Source organism: Aythya fuligula, chromosome 3 (assembly GCF_009819795.1).
Source record: "Aythya fuligula isolate bAytFul2 chromosome 3, bAytFul2.pri, whole genome shotgun sequence".
NCBI classification, from domain to species: domain Eukaryota; kingdom Metazoa; phylum Chordata; class Aves; order Anseriformes; family Anatidae; genus Aythya; species Aythya fuligula.
The window spans coordinates 47,960,211-47,980,087 of NC_045561.1; the positions used below are offsets into that span (position 1 = coordinate 47,960,211).

At 40.9% G+C, this 19,877-nt stretch overlaps 1 protein-coding gene across 2 annotated transcripts in view; it reads left to right on the forward strand.

Annotated features, from left to right (window-relative positions):
* The window catches only part of AGPAT4 (1-acylglycerol-3-phosphate O-acyltransferase 4), a 75,850-nt gene that overhangs the window by 40,173 nt on the left and 15,800 nt on the right, over positions 1-19,877 (forward strand). For both annotated transcript variants that reach the window (XM_032184747.1, XM_032184748.1), the window contains 4 exons: positions 2,799-2,968; positions 10,880-11,041; positions 13,111-13,264; positions 18,896-18,998. In XM_032184747.1, coding sequence (XP_032040638.1) covers positions 2,799-2,968; positions 10,880-11,041; positions 13,111-13,264; positions 18,896-18,998 — 589 coding nt within the window. The remainder of the gene's footprint in view (positions 1-2,798; positions 2,969-10,879; positions 11,042-13,110; positions 13,265-18,895; positions 18,999-19,877) is intronic.

Sequence of the window (19,877 nt, forward strand, 5' to 3'; positions counted from 1 at the left end):
CTTTTTCTTCACGAGGACCTCACAATCATCATCTGTACATGTTTATTTCAGGCAAGAGACTTAATGCAGTTGAGATCAAAAGACAGAAACTCCTGTCTGACAGTCATTCTTTCTGTCACAGCTAGGGCTCCTAGCTAAGCAAAAGACAAGCAGAAACCTGTCGCAAACTTCTTTTTCGGTGGTTGTGTTCTGCCCTAGGATGTGATTGTAGGTTCTGTAAAGGTTTGCGAATTGGTGGGATGTTATTGTTCAATTTTGCTGTGCTTTGGGGAGCGAAAGCTACGCTCTTGGAAAGATGTTGTGTATGTTTGTCACAAGGCAGTTCTTCGTAGAGCAAGTCTTGGAGCTTAGCCATGTATCTGCTTCCTCACTTCCCTATCTCTACATCTCTCTCTCGCTGGGATGTGAGCATCTTTGGCTGTCATTGGGAAATCCGTTTCCAACCAGCGATATCCTTCTAACACGTGGCATCTTGTGTCTCTGAGCGTTGCTTTGATGTGTAATAGCAGGCATTGAGTAATAGGTGCGCCTGCCACCATAGTGGTTATCTGCTTTGATTAGGAGTAAACAGAAGGACTGACAAGTTAGTCATTTATCTGCACCTTAAATGTGTTTTTATCATATTAAAGTAATGTTATTTCAATAGAGATTGTTTATTAGCCTGGCTGTAACACTGTTAGAAGAAATTCATTCATGTCACTAATGTGTGTTCTCCAGCGTACAGCACGATGTCATCAAAAGCTTCAGGCAATTAGCTGAGCTAATGATGACTAAAAAAGTAGAAGACCTGTTCCTGCCTGTTCTCTGTTGTCATCTCGTAGTTGAGGCCAGTGAAGGACCTAAACTGAAGGGGTTTCAGATGTGTTTCAAGGGCCAGCTTGGTTTTGATCTTCCCTGAGGTGCATGAGGATGTGTGGAGCTCTGGGGTTTACCTGAGGCCAGGAGAGCATCTCAGGTGGCTCATCCTTCCTGCAGAGGCATGTGCCCTGAGAAGGGGGTGCTTTTCTCTGAGCAGAGAACAGCTCCTTGCAGTGGAGCTTTGCTTCCGTGCAGAAGTTTCATGGTAGCTTTGTCAGGAAGCTTTGTCAGGAAACATGTCCCTTACCACCTTCTCTTCTTCATCGTCACAGACTCCTCTCATTTGTCCTGTGATCACCTTAGGTCTTCCCAGGGGGTTCCTCAAGGAGAGGCATTGCCTTTAGATGTTTTTTTCCCATTTCCTTGGAGATAAAGCTCTCCAAGCTTGTTGGTTTTACTGTGTCACTCCAACTTTCCTTGCCCCAAACCAGAGGAACATTACTGCATAAAGGTTGAGTTCACAAGTTTCGTGGTCAGGCTTATAGTTACGAGCAAAATAAATATGGGACTTAATTCTTGCCTGTGCTTGATAATGGGATAAGCCAATGGGAAGGTAAAAACTGTATGAAGGTCACCAGGAGGCTGCTGAGGGACCGCTCTCCATCTTGTAAGTACGGCTCTGTTTTGAAGAGCCCTCACAGCCCTACAGCTCCTAGTGTTTGTTTATTAGAATTAAATTTTGGAAACAGATCTGAATGCCAATCCAGAACGTTTTAGGAGTACTTAACAGGGATTTCCCTGTTGCCCCCTCTTCCTGCCCCCATCCCTCCCTTGCTTAATCATTTCATCAACTAAAGGATGTGCAGATGTACTTGCTATTAATAGCTCCTCTTGGCTCTGCACACTTTGCCAGCCACCCCCATTATCTTTAGCCTGGGGATGGCAGTTCCTCATCCAGTCCGAGCTGTTGGCTCTGCTCTGAGTGATTGATACACTCCTGGCAAATGTAAAATGCATCTGTTGTAGCAGGACACGCAACTGCTACTCCTGACAAGTTAAAAGGATGATGCATAAGGTGTACGTGCAGCAGACCTGCTTCCAGATGTCTTGTCCAAGCTGCTTTCTGGTCTGTAATTGTGCAGTTTTTAGAGGTTCCTCTCTTTATGCCTTTCATTTAATTGACTCACAATTGCTGCTTTTGTAACTGTCTGCCACTTAACTCGTGCTTTTAGATGGCACTTCTTTTTTGCTTGTTTGCTTATTTGCTTGGTAAAGCACTGTAGTGAATGGTAATGTAACTCTCAACAGAAAAATCAAGAATTTTACTATCTGATGTAGTTCAGTCTCCATTTCATTGTGGGGCAATGACAGCATAGCATAAAATCAAGAGAAATGTGTACGTGAGAGATTCTTGTACTGGACAGTCCCAGCTGTTAGAAGTTACTGGCCCGAGTGGTCTGACTGAGTACAAAATGCAGTCACAGGCTGTGCTGTCGCCCATATTGCACGTAAGACGTCCTGAGAGCACGGCAGTTGGAGCCTAGCCAGCCAGGAGCCAAGTGGTGCTGATGTGGAGTGAGGCCCGATGTGTTGTCAGTGCTTCCAGGGGTTTCCAGCTGGCAGAACTCCTAGGAAGGAGTGTGAGGAGCAGTGCATAGTGCAAATAGGCCTCTTTGTTTTTCCTATAAGCTTATTTCATTCTTCACGTAATGTTGTTGTATCGTAAACCATAAATGCTAATTTTATATGTATCTTGATAATACATTTTTAACATTAAATTTGTAATTCTCAAATAAGTAAAACCCATCAGTATTGCTATAGAACAGTTCTACTCCCTCCTCCCATGCCATCTCCTTATCTCCCTTTCTCCCCTCTGCCTCCCCTGCCTTACCCTTTTTTTGCCCTGTAGTGTTGAGGCAACTGATACTTTTCAACGCATTAATAATTTGTGGCTTTGCATATGCTCTGTGCATTCATTTATGTCTTGTTCTTTATTTTAGAGATGGTGATGTTATTGGAATGGTGGTCGGGCACAGACTGCACCCTCTACACTGATCCAGAGAGTTACCACAAGTATGGGAAGGAGAATGCCATTGTAATTCTTAATCACAACTTCGAAATTGACTTTCTCTGTGGTTGGAACTTCTGTGAAAGATTTGGAGTCCTTGGGGTGAGTTTTGATTAGCATTAAAAAAAGCTTCCTCTTCTTGGGTGTGGGGAAAAAAACACACACAGATAAATTCTTTGTGTTTTTGAGAGTGTTGTGGTTTAACCCCAGCAGGCAGCTAAGCACCACACAGCTGTTTGTTTGCTCCTCACACAATGTAAGAACAAAGAAAGGTGAAAGTAAAGTAAAAGTGCAAGAGCACATAGGTTGAGAAAAGGCACTTTACTCAATGCCAAAGGTAAAGCGAAAGAAAGAATTCATTCACTACTTCCCATCAGCAGGCAGGCGTTCAGCTGTTGCCAGCAAAGCAGGGCTCATCATGGGTAACAGTTACTTGGGAAGACAAACACCATGGCTCTGAACATGCTTCCACCCTCCTTCTTTCCTCAAGCTGTTACTGCTGAGCACAGTGCCCCATGGTGTGGGACATTCCTCTGGACAGCTGCCCTGGCTGTGTCCCCCCCCCCCCGCAGCTCCTGGTGCACCCACAGCTCCCTCACTGGCTGGGCAGTGCCAGGAGCAGAAGAGTCCTGGGCTCTGTGTGAGCAGGGCTCTGCAGCAAGTCCTAAATCCAAAACAGAGCAACATACCAGCTACAGTGAAGAAAATTAACTCTATCCCAGCCCAAACTGGGACATCAAGTTAACAGATCTCTGTTCAAATTTCATGCAATTGTTGTCAGGACTTAGAGACATGAACCTAAGTCAGTGCAGTGGAACTACGTGGAATACTGGGTTAGGGTTGTTTGGGCATTCATAGAAATGTTAAAAGTATTGCAGTTACAGCTGACGAAAGAGGTATTTTAGCCTGTAGAGGTTTTACAGTTGTTTCTTTCAGCGTGCTTGCTGCGTACCTATTTGGGTGATTGTGCTGCGGAAGGATGAGCTACTCCACGATACTTTGCAAGTAAATTGCAGAATTTGTTTGCCTTCTCTAGAGCTGTCTTCCAAATCCACCAAAACCATAGCTAGAGCTTGAATGATGTAGTTAATGTTGTCTCTCAGAATGAAAGGGCTGCCAGCTGAAGTGAAAGCACTAACCAAGTGTTAACTAGTAAAGGGTGGGAGAATGGGTTATCCACAATTGAATGTACTATTGCGTTAAGCTATGAGTATGTGTGCATTTGTTTTCAATTTTTCTTGTTTCCCCTGTTAGTTCATGGAGATGATTCTAGCACCTCTCCTAAGCTGGTTTGGTTTAGTTCTGTGATTCTGATGACATTTTCTGCTGACAAGAGACTAAGGAAACAGTTTCACCCTCCAAAGAAAACAGACTAATACCTCATTTTGGCAGTCTTCTATAGTATCCTCTTCTAACCTTGCTACTGAATGCTGTCAAAAGTCCCGAATTTAGTTTGTGTGAACCTATGACTCCTTGTGGCCTTTCCTTTTGGCTCTTTGCATTTGCTGGATATTTAGGCACTACTTGAACGCCTTTCAAATTCAAGTCATGAACATCTGCTTTAAAACAAACAAATTCCACAAAGATGAAAAAAAAAAGCACCACCACCAACAAAAATGAACAATAACAACAAAAACAAAACAACCTGAAAACTGGAGGGAAATAAACCAAAGGACTGCAGGTCCTGCATATCAATGAAATGGCTGTTGGCTCCTCATTACTGTGGAACAAGTTTACTGTCATGTCTAGGCCTCAAGTACAGAGCTGGAAAATACCATCAAAGACAGCAATAGATGTAGGGAAATGTGTTTGTGGCAGACAGGTATATGTGCCAAAAGCATTCTTCTTTCTATATGATCATTATACAGTGGTTCTTTAGTATAGTCTGTCTAATTTTGTAGGCCTAACGATGACAGTTCTCGAGGTAAACCTGTACTGTAGAAGGTCAGGAGCTTCTTCAGAAAGCAGCATTGTGGAAAATTAAAGGGCTGTTTCTGTACAAACTAACAGGGGCCCACAGGGTCAGAAATCTCTTGTTTTACGTTGGTGTTGTGTGGTTGGATTGAATTTCATTAGCTTTAATTATTTTTTAATAGTCTTTCCAAGTTAATCGGGATTATGTTTTGATTTTGTGTATTGTTCCCTACACATAAGAAGGCCACTGCATAAAACATTAACTATTGCACAATTACTCTGCTGCGCGAACTGAAAACACTGCTGTCTTTGGATGCTGAGTTATTACTCAGTTTGTATCTTTGCTAATCTTAGGGATCGTTTAGGAACTGATATATCTTTTTGTAATTACTTCTTAAAACTATTTCGGTCTTGATTAATGTACTGTGGTTTTACTTTCCAGAAACTGTTCCAGGAGGAAATGGTTCCCATGTGCTCTTACTTGCGTAGTTGTCTTAACACAGGAAAGCAGTTTATTCCCCTGTTGGGGTAACCAGTCAAGGTTCATCATAAGCCATCAAAACAAACAACCAAAAAAAAACCACACCCCCTTCACCAGCAGTCATCCTAGATTTGTTTCCTTATGGGATTTACTGTATTGGCATACTGGTGCTTGGTTTGGTGCAGCACAGGAGTGGATGGATGCCTGGCGGTGCAGGGTATAGCTTGGTATGACTTTGTGCTGTCTTACACCAGCTTCTTGTGCAATTGTATTGTGCAATACTGCAGGATTTGGTGGGGCAGCACAATTAAGAATGTAAAAGCCATTATGCTGAAGGCTCATCTTGCCCTGTCTTGAACAGAGGCCAGAAGCAAACGTTTGAGAGAGAGTTGCAAGAACAAGGCAAGCATACAAAGAAATTTTGAAGGGCTGTCCGAGACCCTAGCAATTTGTGGCTCGGGGAATTTGTGAGCTAATGGCGTTTTATATTTAATGTGGTTTAGTTTTACGCTGCAAAGTGTCTATGCAAACTTTTTAGGCATTTATCAACATCTCACTAAGCTAATCATGTACTCACTGCTCTTGAAAGGGAAATTTTGACCATGCCATCCTATCTTCTGCATCTGTTCTGATGCTTGTCTGATTGGTATCAGCATGTTTCAGGCACTTCTCTCTGTCGTGCCATACCTGCTTCTATGAACGAAAGGAAAGATGACTGGGGAGGGTGAAGAGAGAGAAGACGAAGACAATTCATGGCTGAAGGAGAGGAACTGATTGCGTTTAGCTGCAGAAGGTGGACAGAATGGCTTTGTTGTGATATCCAGCAGTACCCTACAGCCATGGCAGATGTTGGCCATGCTGTTAAAGACACTGTAAGTGTGTGCCCAAACTCTGTTTTACACCTTGAACTTCTGTTAAACGAAGCCACTAATTCTAGGGTTTGGTGGTGCTGTGCTTGGTTGTTTTGTTGTTTGTTTGTTTTTTTGAGTTTTGAAGGAGTAGGTAAAAAAAAAATCTGCCATTTCTGACATTTATTTTACTTTTACATTTTTATCATACTTTTGGATATGATTCTTTATGATACTTGTGGAGCACCCATTCAACATGCTAGGAGGTACCGGCTCGACAGTGCTGAGTGAGAGCCAGAGATCTATTCATTGACAGAGGAAAAGGAGAAAACGCCATCAAGAAGCAATTCTGTGCTCTCTTTCTCTCTTGTGAGCTGTTCTAGGCATAGATTGTCTTGCCAGTTGCAGTTGGGCTTCATGTAGCTGAAGCTGCTGGTGCGTGTTTGTGGCACCAAACCATAGATGATTTTTGGTGGTTGCTGGAAATTAGATGTTGAGGGTGCTCTGCTTTTCCATGCTGTGCTGGCGAAATAGCTGGGGCCAACTCTGGTGAGCCTGGGCTTTGCTTCCTTGTGTTGACAGGTCCCTGTGCTGTGCTGCACCCTTCAGTTTTCTTGCCTGTGATATTTGACCTAGGTCCTGTATTGGCATTTAAACGCATCAGTAACAGTAAGTTTTTCAAGGTGTGTGCCAAGCAGCCCTTTGAAAACAGGCCTGCTGGAAACAAGGAACTTTCAGTTAAGAAACAGGCATTTTCTGAGGAACGAGGTGTTGTTCAGGACTTGAATCAAAAGCATGCTCGTACACTCCCTGCCGGGACTCACTGTTACCCTTCTGGTTCAGTGCTTGATATAACGAAGCAGTGCTAAAATAGCTTTTTAATCAGTTTAGTAACCCTTTTCCTGAGATGAAGATATTTATATGAGCAAAAATTGCCTCCACTTTAAAGCTAAATCTACTGGTTCATCTGTTCGTTTTCCAGTGAACACAGGTAATGCTAAGCATATGTAATCATTTTAAACCCTAATTATCTGTTCCATATGCCAGAAAAAAAATAAAAAATAAAAATGTAAATAAAAAGTTATTTATATTGAAGCTTTCTGTTGGAAGAACTGAACATTGCCTTAAAAAAAAAAAAAAAAAGGTGTGAGAAGAGTCTTCTGCTAGATTACTGCTTGGAACTGATAGGTATGTGAATCCTGATTACTTCCCAATGCTCATTCATTTGTATATTTCAGTATATTAATAGGAGTTGTATGATTGTTCATGTAGGCAGAAAAAACACATTATTACTTGTATTTAATACAGCATCTTAACATAAATATTGCTAAAATATTGCTGTGTTACTTTCCCAACATAGAATTTATTTTGTTTTCCTCAAATTGAAATATTAAAAATTAGGAGCCTAGTTACATTTACGGAATCATGGCTTAGAGGCACTAAAGAAATGTGTCTTTTCATCTTGATGTCCCTGAGACTACAATATGAAAGGGTGTGAAAGAGAGCAAACAGAATTACCAAAAGTATGTCAGTGTCGAGGGCAGCCCGTAGAGCAAGTAATTTCTGAGATAAATTGCTGCTGCTAATGGTTTGCAGCTGCAATAAATTTGTTTTGAAACAGGAACAAATTTTGGTAGACATCCTCAGCTTACAGGTTGATTTTGTGCAGTTTGTTCATTCTGTGATTAAGAGGTGCTGAATAATTGAGGCTGGAGACAAAAATCAGGATTTTCTTTCTGTGACAGCAAAGCTATGGGAACACGTCTGAAGTGAGTTTTTTACATTTATTTTTTATGCAATGTTAGTACAGTCATTCACACAAGGAAAATTTCATGGGTATTCCCATCTGAACAAATGTAGTCAAAAGAAATTAACCTGGATTAAAACGCTCTTAGTGTAGATAAGCCATTCCCATCCAGCAATGATTTCGTAAGTTGTCTGTTGGAATTACACAATTCTGAGCATTGAAAATGTTTAACTTCCTTCAGGAAGGCAGTGTTCATTTTGTAAAAAAACAATGATGTGCTCAATTCATTCTGTTGAGCAAGCTGAATTTAAGGACTAGAGGTGACTGTCATGTATTTTCCAAAGCTCTCCGGTAAAGGAAAAATCAGTGACAGAAGCGAACTACAGCTGTGTTCTTCCCTTCCTGCCTTCTCAGGCAGGAGCTGTGCACGTGTAGACAGCTGAAGCCGAACAGATTGCAGCTCGAGTTATTGTAGCGAGGCGGTAGCTTCTGAGGGGCCTGATGTATTCCTCCCACATGAGGAGTCGTACCCGTGCAGTGACGGCAGAGTTTCCTTCCTCCCATTAGCTCTGTGTCATCAGCCTGCCTTCTTCTGCGACAGTAGGTGGGGTGCGCGAAATACAGCCTAAGGTAATTTGGTTTCTTTTTATGTTCATCTAAGGAGACGTGCACTCACGTGTCTGACAAGCATTTTTAAATTTCAAAATGAATAGGCGTATGCCCTGGGGGAGAACACAAACATCAGCTCTGCTTCTGTGGTCATACCTGCGCCCAGCGACCCCGTAGCTCAAGTCAGGCCTGTCTGTCCTTCACCAGGGAAAGAAAACAGTGTTGGTAACATTTCTCCTGCCTCATATTTAACTCATACACTTTTTAAAATATGCAAAGCATTAGAAAAAAGGTGGTGATGAAGTATTTCCTTCAGCTTGTTCTTGGGCTAGGATTCCTGTGTTTTAAAGTCTGGGAGTAGGACTGTTAGATGAGCTTGTCTTCTCTGGCACTGTTCTGGAGGCCTTGTGCGTCCTATGCAGAGCGTGCTGCTGCTCATTTAGGGCATGCCTTGTGATACTGAACACCTACTGTAAAGAAACTTTAAGAGCATGGTGGTTTTGTTTTATTTCGGGGTGGGATGTTGGGGCTGATCTGTGACACTGCTGCTGTTTTCCTAAAGAATTGGTGGCTTCCACTATGATTCCTTCCAGCTGGGGCTGCAGGTGAAAGGCCGGCCTGCTTGGGACTGAGGTGAGGGTTGCAGTTCCCTAAGGTTCTGGCCTTCCTCCACCAGCTGGAGACACTACATCTGCTGTTTGTTTTTTTTGTGGGGGGTCAAATCATAGGCCCAGGTGTCTTCCTTAGCCTTGCATGGGAGAGAGGAATGAAAGAGCTTCTGGACTGGTGTGTGCATTTTGAATGAAGTTGTATGTGGCCTATAACAAAAAGTGCTCCCTGGAAACTTCTTTTAAAAGTATATGCCAGAATGTAGAGCTTAGATTTATTTGGAAAATACAAAAATAACTTGTATCAAGAGTAACAGAGAAAAGGGAAAATCTGGGGAGCTGGAAGAGGAGGCTGGGCTTGGTGCTGCTGCCATGCAGTAGGGATTCACATCCAGGAGAAACTGAAATGGCAAAAAGAGTGCCTCAGCTGCTCCCTGAGGGACAGCAGGGCCTGGGGTCCCGGCTTAGGGCCATTGCTGAAGTTCTCCAAATGGTTGAGAGAGTGCACTTCATTGCAAAGTGGTAAGTTGTTTGACAGTGGTAATTCCTGCATTCTTAGAAATGGAACTGTCTTGTGTCTTTTTCTGCTCTGCTTCTGTATAACAGCCACTTGTGAAGCTATTTATGTGCACTTGCCTTCCACTCTTATGAGCTTTTAGATAGTTTAATTATTTAAGGTATTTTCCTTCTTAAGGAAAGAAAGCAGATGAGAGAATCGAGCTGAGATAAAGAACTAGGTCAAGCCTCTTCTCCTAGTAACCAAATGAACAACAGCAACCAAAAAACAAAAGGAAATAATTTCTGCTGCTGATAATTTCTATCAGTAAATAATTTCTTCTGGTCAGATGCAATGTCCTGGAACCCATCTGTGGAGCACTGGCATGGAACAGCTTATAATGATACCAGGGATGGAAACTGGACTGTAATTGCTCCATCTATCTTCTAGGAAAATGTCGCCATCTTTCAGGAATGCTGAAATGATTTTTGTGTATGCACATGCAGGCGTACCATTTTATTCACTAAATAGCAAAGTGAAAGACAGCTTACCAAGGCACGGTGGCCTTCTGGAGTTAGATTTGAGATTTGAAACAAGTTAAATGCTTGAAAAGCCATAGACTTCTTATGGAGAGTCTGGACAAATCCATTCAGCATCTTTCACACCTGTGAGACAGATTCAGTACTTAGTTTATTCCAGAAGGATGCTCTGAAGAGAAGCTCACTAGTGTATTTTTGCCCTTCCATAAACAAGTCTGAACAGAAACAAAGTATTTTTATTGCTGCTGTTGTTTCTGGTGTTGTTTAAGATTGGTAAAGTATGTGTGAAACAGGTGCATGCATCAATATGCTGTTATGCAGCAAAGGCTCTGTGAATCTGTTTCTCATTCTGAATGGTTTTCTTGTCATGATGAGGTGTCCTGGCTTTGGGAACAGGCAGACTGCACTGCACAGGGTCTGGTTAAGAATTTAATTTTATGTGGTTTGAGTCTTTTGCATGGATTCCTCTGCATTTGAAGGAATTTGGCTAGTGTTTTGGGTTTCAGGGTTTGGGCAGGATTGGCATACATACATACATACACAAATATATTTCATACCAAAAGTCTTCTGTCATGCAGATACTGGGATCAGATTTGACTATTGTGTCATGCAAGGATAACTTCTTTGTTTTGCTTTTGTACTGGTTTTAAAACTGGGACAGGTCAGTAAAGTGAATCAAGATGTAAATGTCTAACTTGGCATGTGTCATGTCTGTACAAAACCCAGTAAGTGGTGTGATTCTGTCTTATTTCCTTTCACTCCGTCTTGCAGAGTTCCAAAGTGCTGGCGAAGAAGGAGCTCTCCTACATGCCTATCATTGGCTGGATGTGGTATTTCCTAGAGATAGTCTTCTGCAAGCGTAAGTGGGAGGAGGATCGGAAAACAGTCATGCAGAAGTTGCTGAACCTCCGGGACTACCCTGAAAACTTTTGGGTGAGTGATGACTAATGAGTGTTGTGGGAGGTGTTGTAGTGCTTGGGGGGATGAAGGCGTACGCAAGACGTGATAGTCACCAGGTTGCTCCTGAGCACTTTGATTCATGAACCTCCTGGCAGCATCAGGGGAATATTATCTGAGAGCTGAATTCTCTCTGGAATTTCCTATGTAATTGTCTGCATTGTCTGTTTCCTAACTCTATAGTATGGAGCTCTGTGGATGTTACCTCGGAAATTCCTACACTGCGATTAACTCAGTAATCTTTGCAGTCCTCTAAATGTAGGAGCTGTAGAGGGTTAGATGCAGGTGTTCATGGTGGTGTAACAGATCCATGTGACAATATTGTTTTGAAACACATCAGCTGTTTTCTTCTCCTTGCATTTCCCTGTGATTTTGCCATTCCTGTGAAGGTGCTAGGTCAGACATGGCCCAGTAGAAGTGAAAGCTGCAAAGCAGTGTCTGGTCAGAGAAGTGGCCCATGTGGGTCATTGGCTATGTCAGAGAGGAGTGGTGTCACCTTTCAGTAACAAGAACGTGTTATTTTTTGCACCACTATTTTTTTAAAGTGTTGAATCTGTCCTAGTCTGAAAATGGAAAGCTTTTGAATCTTTTCCTTCCTCAGTAATCAGAAGAATCCTAGTTCTGATGGTGAGAGGGAAATGCTACTTTAAGCAGCCTCACAAGGGCCTACAGAACTGTTTGCTTAAGAGGCGGTTTCCTAGTGTAGGTGTACATGCTATATCTCTCCTTCTCTGAAACAGAACTTGGTTATTGTTGATTTCAGTGAGGCCTAAGCAATCAAAACTAAGCTCTGTTTGATTACTGCTTAAATGCTTTCTAGGCAGGAGGCTGTCAGCAGATGAGTATTCTTAGTTTCTAATCCCACTTTCTCACAGGGATTTGCCAGTGCTCTGTGACTCTTACAAAATGTTGAATTCCTTTTTGTGAACATAGGCAGTTCAGTGCTAATTGGTAACCACAAATTACCACCATTCTTTATTTACTGCTGTGGAGTATTACTGCAGAGGAGCTATACATATAGAGATCCAGTTGCAGGTGTACAGCTGGATTTATTCCAGTGTGGTGTTTTAATCTGCACTCATTTGTTGACATAATTTCAAAAGGTACAGCAGTAGTTAGAAAGTCAGAGCACCCTAGCTGGTTTAGGAGGATTTTCTTACCAGTTTCTGTATGTTTCATCTGACTGTTTAACACTATGCTCCTGGTATATGAGTAAAAATGCTCTGAGACGGGCTGGATCTGAAGCTGGCTACTTGGACAGTTTTCTTTAGGTTCTCTGTCTTTGTGGGCTAAATTCTTGTTGAGGGTTATTGAGACTTAGCGGATGTTATTTGGTACTGCTCTCTGATATGATAGTTTGCATTCAGGTCTGGCAGAAAGCAGCTGAGCAAGTGATAAATCTCCAAAGATCTGTGCTCTCCGCTGCCTGCCACTGGCAAAATTGTAATTGTTCATGTCAGAGCAGTTGTGCTGTGTAGCTCATAAGGGACTGAGACCTACTCTTGTCTTGCATCTCCAGCCCTACATTTGTTACCAGCTCAGTCTTTGGCATCAACGTTACAGCCTGCTGTTGCTTGTGGTTCTCATGTTATAGTGAAAGCAGGTGAGCCAACCACGCATTTCCTAGAAATGTGTTCAGTTCAGACACTTTTAGATACTGGAGCACCTCGGCATCAGTAAGAGGTTTGCAATAAGGAGAATGTTTTTTGAGTTTTCTATCTTTTCTTCAGAGATAGAGTGACTTATTCAGAGAAATCAAGTCATTCAGACTTCAGTAGAAGAGCAGATGTTAAAGCCCAAAGCCTAGACTTCAAACCACAGGATGGCAAGTTGCATGGGTGGGGGCAATTGAGAGTTTTTTGTTTGATATTTTTCATTTTTTAATTGTTCCAGGGTAATTAAATTACCAACATGTGTATGTGGCTATACCTGTCCTTGCTAGCAGTGTTCATTTGGGCCATACTAATGGGAATTAGAGAGGACTGTGGTCAGGCATATATAGAAAACCTGAGCTGCTTTCTAACCAAAATTCTCTCTTGTTTTAGTTCCTGATTCATTGTGAGGGTACAAGGTTCACAGAACAGAAGCACCAAATTAGCATGCAAGTGGCTGAAGCCAAAGGCCTGCCCAAGCTCAAATATCACCTACTGCCACGAACGAAAGGATTTGCTGTCACCGTGCAGTGTTTGAGAAATGTAGGTAAGGAAAGTCACAAGGAGCAATGCTAAATGGTTATTTCATGTAACTGCTGTCACTTTGCCTTGCTCTTCTTTTCCCCATAGTGTGTGTCCTAGCAGAAAAGCCCTGGAATCTTTTCTGAGCTTTCTTCTACTGGTCTGTCAAAATTAAAGGTTAGGTTTGACTAGCAAATTAATGGGCAGCTTGATTAATTTCTTATGTTTGCATCCTTTTCTGTTACTGTATTGGGGGATCCCGAGTTGCAGGTTTCCTACCTCTTCCCAAAGGATATTTTTTCTTAGTATTTACTGTACTACTAAGAAATCCTGTTCCCAGTGAAGCCAATACATCACTTTATTACTTCAGAGAATCTAAGAAAGTGTCTTAAATGTTTAGTTGTGGTAAATATAAATAACATGTTTTTATCAAAAAATACTCTGCTTTAAATTTCTCTGTAGATGCACTCTAGAGTTTCTTAGTAGCCTTTGCAGAGTAGAGGGCAGTAAACCATTTGTGAAGATATATGTAGGAGAAGTTTATAAATTAATTACAGAATATGAGTAATTTTTCCTTGTTAATGTTGTTCTGTACCCCTCACCCTCCTTCTGGTTACCTGAAATAGATTTACCAACTCTAGAGTGCCATCAGTAAGAGCATGGCACTCTAGGCCATTCCTTTAAAGTGATCTTCTTTGCCTAATAAAATCCAGCTAAGTCTTCTGCTCTGTACTTCATGAACAAAGGAAAGACAGTGCTAAGTAGCTGTAGCGTTACACTTGGGGTTTGGTGGCTTTATGTTAGAAGGCTGATATATAAGAACGACAAAGTAGTTAGTGGTTTAGAAGAAAATGTTCTAGCATGACTGAAGTTAATGTCAAAACTCCTTTTTGTCTTTGAAGACATGTTTTCATCTGGCTTATCTGGGGTAGCTGCTGTAAAAAAAAAGCTTTGCAGTCAGCTGTCTTGCTGTCTGTCATGTCTCCTCTTTGTATCTTCTCACAAGTCAGATAGATGATATCAGTGTTGTAGCTTGTCAGGCATCAATGATTTCCCACCCCCCAAAATGGACGGCATAGCTTGGACCTCTTCTGACATGTGCAGAAGACGGCAGTTATGTGTAGCATCCAGAGCAGCTCCCTGAAGGGCACAGTTTAACCTTCCCTTTTGAGTAAGGGCGAATGTTTTGCTGAGGAGGAGGGGAGATGGACCTGAGGCACCGAGAAGATCTGAGTCAGAACTCTCTGACCTCCAATGCCCTGAGCTGGGAGCCAGGGACAAGTGATTTTTGTGGTGTTTTTTTTCCTTGTCACTACTCAATGTAAAACAAACAAAACATGGTGTGACTGCAGACAAGGAGCTGATTTATGGGGAAGTATTTCAAAAGAAAACAATTCCAGGGATCTCAAGTGCAATTTATAGAAAAGGTTTGGGCATTCATGCGATAAACTACAGTAGCACTTCTTAGGATCCTAAATATTTTGTGTACTTTCAGGAAACTAAAAAGACTTAGATCCCTAAATTACCTACTTAGGAGAAGTGTTTGTTACTACCTCAAACCAGAGGCAGTCACTTGTTAAACCAAACGGGGTAAGGCTAATAACAAGGTAGTATTTCACTGTGAGGGTTCAAGAAGCACAGTCATAATTTTTCATAGGTAGTTGCTGCTGAAACTGTGTAACTTAAACCCAGCCAAGAGACCTCTGAGGGAAGCAGCTGATGATCCGAGATGAGAATTGCAAGTTCTGTGGGTATGCTGATTCTTAAAGGAATACATCTAATATTTTTAAAAATTGTTCTGATATTTTTATTGGTGATCATCTCTACCAGTTCTGTAGTAACAGACACAGTACCCAGGAACTTCATTTCTAGAGGTTGTGTGCTGTCTTAATAAAGTGCTGTTAGGTTGTAGTGTAGAATTTGCTACTTGTGCTTCTCATGGAAGCAAATGAAAACATAGATCTGTTTCTAAAATACCTATCCATTACTCTCAGTGCAAACAAATGTCATAAATATTGTAAAAGTTGTATTTAACTGTTATTACTGTTGACTGCTTGTATATCAGACAGTGCCTTTCAGCTGTTTTTATTTAGTTAAGGCGTATATTAAAAAATATAACTCTTGAAAGATTGCAGATAATTCCAAGTTGTCAGCTTCTTCCAATTGTGCATGCATGGAAATTGCTGTCCTAGAGGGAACACAGAAGAACAAATTCCAGAGTGATGTTTTTGTGGAGGTTAATATGTCTGTGTATGGGGGTTTGATTGTTTTTGTTGGTGGTTTCCCTTTCCCTTTTCCCTTTTCCCTTTTCCCTTTTCCCTTTTCCCTTTTCCCTTTTCCCTTTTCCCTTTTCCCTTTTCCCTTTTCCCTTTTCCCTTTTCCCTTTTCCCTTTTCCCTTTTCCCTTTCCCTTTCCCTTTCCCTTTCCCTTTCCCTCAAGAGCTGAATTTAAGTCCTGGATTTCTTCAGTGTTTAGTGGAGGTCCTAATCCTACCTGAGCAAGCTAGCAATTTTGAGCAGATAAATGATCTTTGGCCAGAGCAACGAAATGTTAAAAGATTGTGCCAGAACGGCTGTCATACTGGCAGTACGGTGAATTCCACCTTCTCTTCCCCATGCATCTCCTGAGTCTTCACTTCAGATCATGGTGTGCTAGTATGAAGCTGTATGGAGGCATACTCAGTGCTTGCAGGTTGATTTGTCGGAAGTTTGTGCAGGCATAGTCCACTGTGCCCACAAAATAATGGATGAAATTCAATTCAAGAGGCCAGTGAAAAAATAACAGTAAAACAAACAAACAAAAAAAAAACTCTCAAAATGTGTAATTCAGAGACTTCTTAAGCATTAAGTAGATATTAAGAAAAGAAATCCCAATTTCTTAAGTATGTAGTTCTTTGTCAGAATTCTATACAGGGAACCAAAAGCAAAGGGTACAGTTTATTTATGTGTGTAAGTTGTTTGTTGTTTTTTTGTTTGTTTGTTTTGTTTTTGTCAGAAAATAGTGATTTCAATGGAAAAATGCTTCTTTCACTTGTGAACTGTTCTAAGACTCTGCAAAGACTTCAGAATAATGAATTATCCTTGGTTTTTAATGAAAAAAAAAAAAAAGATGTTTTAAGATATTTTCTCTGATAAATATTATTTCATAATTAAATAAAAACTTCTGAAGAATTGCCTAAACTAGCCTGAGAACAGTTGGAAGGTTTTGAAGATACCATGAAGGTTTTTTTTGTCTTGATTTAAAATGTAAAGTTTCTGGACTCTTAAGCTTTTGGATGAGAAAATCATGAGCTGTCAAGTTCTAATTAAGCACAAATACATATATATTGTATGTACATGTATATGCATAAAAATACCTAAAATATATAATATATACAAAATACGTGTTTAATGAAAACCAATGTCAGTATGTCACGCAGTGTACTAGTGCTGCTTTGGCTGTGGAAGCTTTCTGGTAAATTTTCATCCTGTACAGTCTTTTTCTTTGACACATCCTCCATTGTTCTTTTCCTGCATTTTCAGAATAGAAAAGCTTAGGTCTTCAGTTACTTTAAATCCAAATATAATAGGGGACTGTTTACTCCTGCATACGTTGTTATCTTGGATTTGACACTGCTTTGCCAGCAAAAGATTTCAGTGTGATACAAAAAAGAACTAGACTGAACATCAAACTACAGACCAGTTACAAACTGGAAAGGGATTTGTTTAGCTGGAGTGAAGGAAATCTCTGTGTATGGCCTATCGGCACAGAAGATTTTCCTGATCAACGCTGCACAAGTGTTTTCAGAAGAAGAGAATAATTTTCTAATGTGCCTGAACAAGAACCGAAGTCATCTCAAAATTCAAATGGAGGTGTCTCCTAAAAGACAAAAATAACAAGTGCTGGCCACATCATACTTTCCTTTATTGTTTTCATGTTGTCATTATTCTTTAATAGTTTGAGATTATTCTAAGCTAACAAATTTACCTTGTACAGACCAAATTAAGCTCTTGTCTTCCCTCAATTACATTGGATCAGTAAATTAGAGTGGATTAGTAAAATCCTTATTCACTAAGAAGCTTTAAAATGGAGGTAGGTAATTTATTCAAAAAAATAAATTCTCATTTTTATTGTACAATGAAGGTAATGTGCGGGAAGCAGGTTTTGGCTTATGATTTGTAGTTTTGAGCTTGAGCTAAAATCCAAACTGTAGTAGAAAAAAATAGACTTAATAGTGAGGGATACAGTCTGTGTGCAGTGACACAGTTCTGTCCTCTATTTTCAGGATTTCTTTGCAGCACCAAATCTGGGCTGTTCTGTTCTAGGCTATGAATTCTGCTTTGCAGTAACAAACTCTGTGGGGGAATTTCTGCTGGGCTGAATGTTGTGACCAAGCCATATCAATCTCACACTGATAAACTTGAAAAATAAACCCAAATCTGTTCTGTGTAATAGAATGCTTCCTTATGGGGGTCAAAACCTCTCACAATAAAAATCCACTGAAGTGTTCATTATTGCAAAACTCTGGAGCAGAAAATCTGAAATACAGCAGGCTGTGGGTGAGGTGCTTTAGTCAATTTTGTTATTGTTGCTGCTATTGATCTTAGAATTCATACCATGAGGCACAATCAGTTTCAGTGCCACGAAAATTAATTGCTCTCTGGTAATTTCCTACCATATCAGAAACAGTTTCTTTACAGATACGTTCGAATAACAGATTGGTTTCAGTTATAAGGGACCTTTAACATCATCTAGTTCCAGCGCCCCTGCCATAGACATGTTGGGACTATGAAGCAATCAAAAATATTTATTTAGCTCCTTGTTCAAAGAATCTCTTACTTCTGAAACCCTTTTTCTGATTTAAAACAATGAGCACTTTTTTCTGTAGAAACTGTTTGTTGACGTTGTCTAACTAGGAACAACCTTTGCTTGCAAATGCTTTTACTCTTACTGTGCAGTCCTGAACTGACAGTGTTCTCTCCGGGCTGAAAGCTTGGTTGCAGTTTAGTTGTGTGGAACTTAGGTGTTGTATTCATCACAGCTGCATGTCTTCGTAACGGTAGCCCAGCTCACACAGGTGATGGTCTGTTACTCTGTCTCTGCCTTTGCACTATAGCAAATGCCTCAGCTATCCAGGAATGGGCACGAAGGGGAGGTTGTTTCAAACCCTGATTCATGGTTGGGTTAAGCCTTCTGGCTGTAGGATAGGTCTCAGACAAAGTTTACCCATTCTCAGTTAAACTATGTATTGTTTGTTGCTTGTGTAGGTGGTTATCTGCCTCCTTATTTAAGCAATCTTCTGCAGGGGGACTGAGTCCCCACTCAGTTGTCTCATTCAGTGAGTTGTGAAAGCTAACAGTTTTGGGCTTCTGGGATTTCCTATGGTATATAAACTGTCGATATGTTCCCAACATTCAGCATCTGTTGCGGAAGGAGACCTGGGTGGAGAGTAAACTCATCCATTCTACTGGTGTAAGTCCTGAAAGGGTCACTGGATATTTGCCTTCTAATAACCTGTATGTTGAATATACCTTGTCATCTTTACCTTGTTGATAGCTCAGACTGTGGTGCTATTGCTGATGACTCCATATGTAAATATGCTCCTTGTTTGAGAGAGAATGATTGATCTTCCATTCTATTACTACTTCAGTCACATAACCTGTTTTTCTGCTTGTAGTTTCAGCAGTCTATGATTCTACCCTCAATTTCAGAAATAATGAGAATCCGACATTGCTGGGCGTTCTAAATGGAAAGAAGTATCACGCAGATTTATATGTAAGGCAAGTAATCCATATTTTAATTCCTTTCTGGCATACAGGAGTGTGTACTTGCAGTCACACTTGCACAAATAAGGAAATATTTTCAAGGAGGCAATGGATGTAGCAAGTCTCTACCAACCTGCCTTTACAGTACTCTCGATGAGAAACTCATACGAGTTGAGCAGGGTTTCATAAAATTCTGTAACTATAAATACTTGAAGATCTTGTGGAGCTCTACAGATTTTGTTGTTGTTTTTTATTGATCTGTGCGTGTCAGCTCAATCACAACAGTGGAGCCTCCTTTTTAATTCACCTGGCCTCAGTGACCAAACATCTGTGAAGTGTTCAGATGGGGTTCCTTGACTCCTGGCTCTGGCACGGTGATTTGTACCGAGGTGGAAGCCAGGCACAGGACTTTCTTTTTACCTCCCCTTTTCTGTCTGTTTTCAAAGTATTTTATTGAGAACTTAAATCAGAAATATTACCTGAGAAATTCTAATGTGCTGTGTCCTAGTTATGAGAATACTTAGTTGTTTTTTTCTCTGATGCCTAGCTGATTAAACACAGCCCCGAGCTCCGTATGTGAGGTAGGAAATCAGTTCTTTCAAAATCTTTCTTTAGAAATAGAAAATTTCAAACCTTCGGCTAGAAAGTGGTTCTAGTGGGCTCTAAATAGAATGTGTTACTGTTTCAGAAATCTAAATCTTGAGTCTCAGCTGCATATGAAAGCTGAAGGTAGATCTAGAAGCAAACTGTACTTTGGTGATCTGGGAGCTGTTACCACAGATTATTAAATAAATAAACAAAAGAGCGGTGGGGGGAGTACAGTGAATCTCCTGTCAGATGGATGATCTGTCTCTGTAATGCAAATGCTGTTCCTCAGAGCAGAACTATTTAATA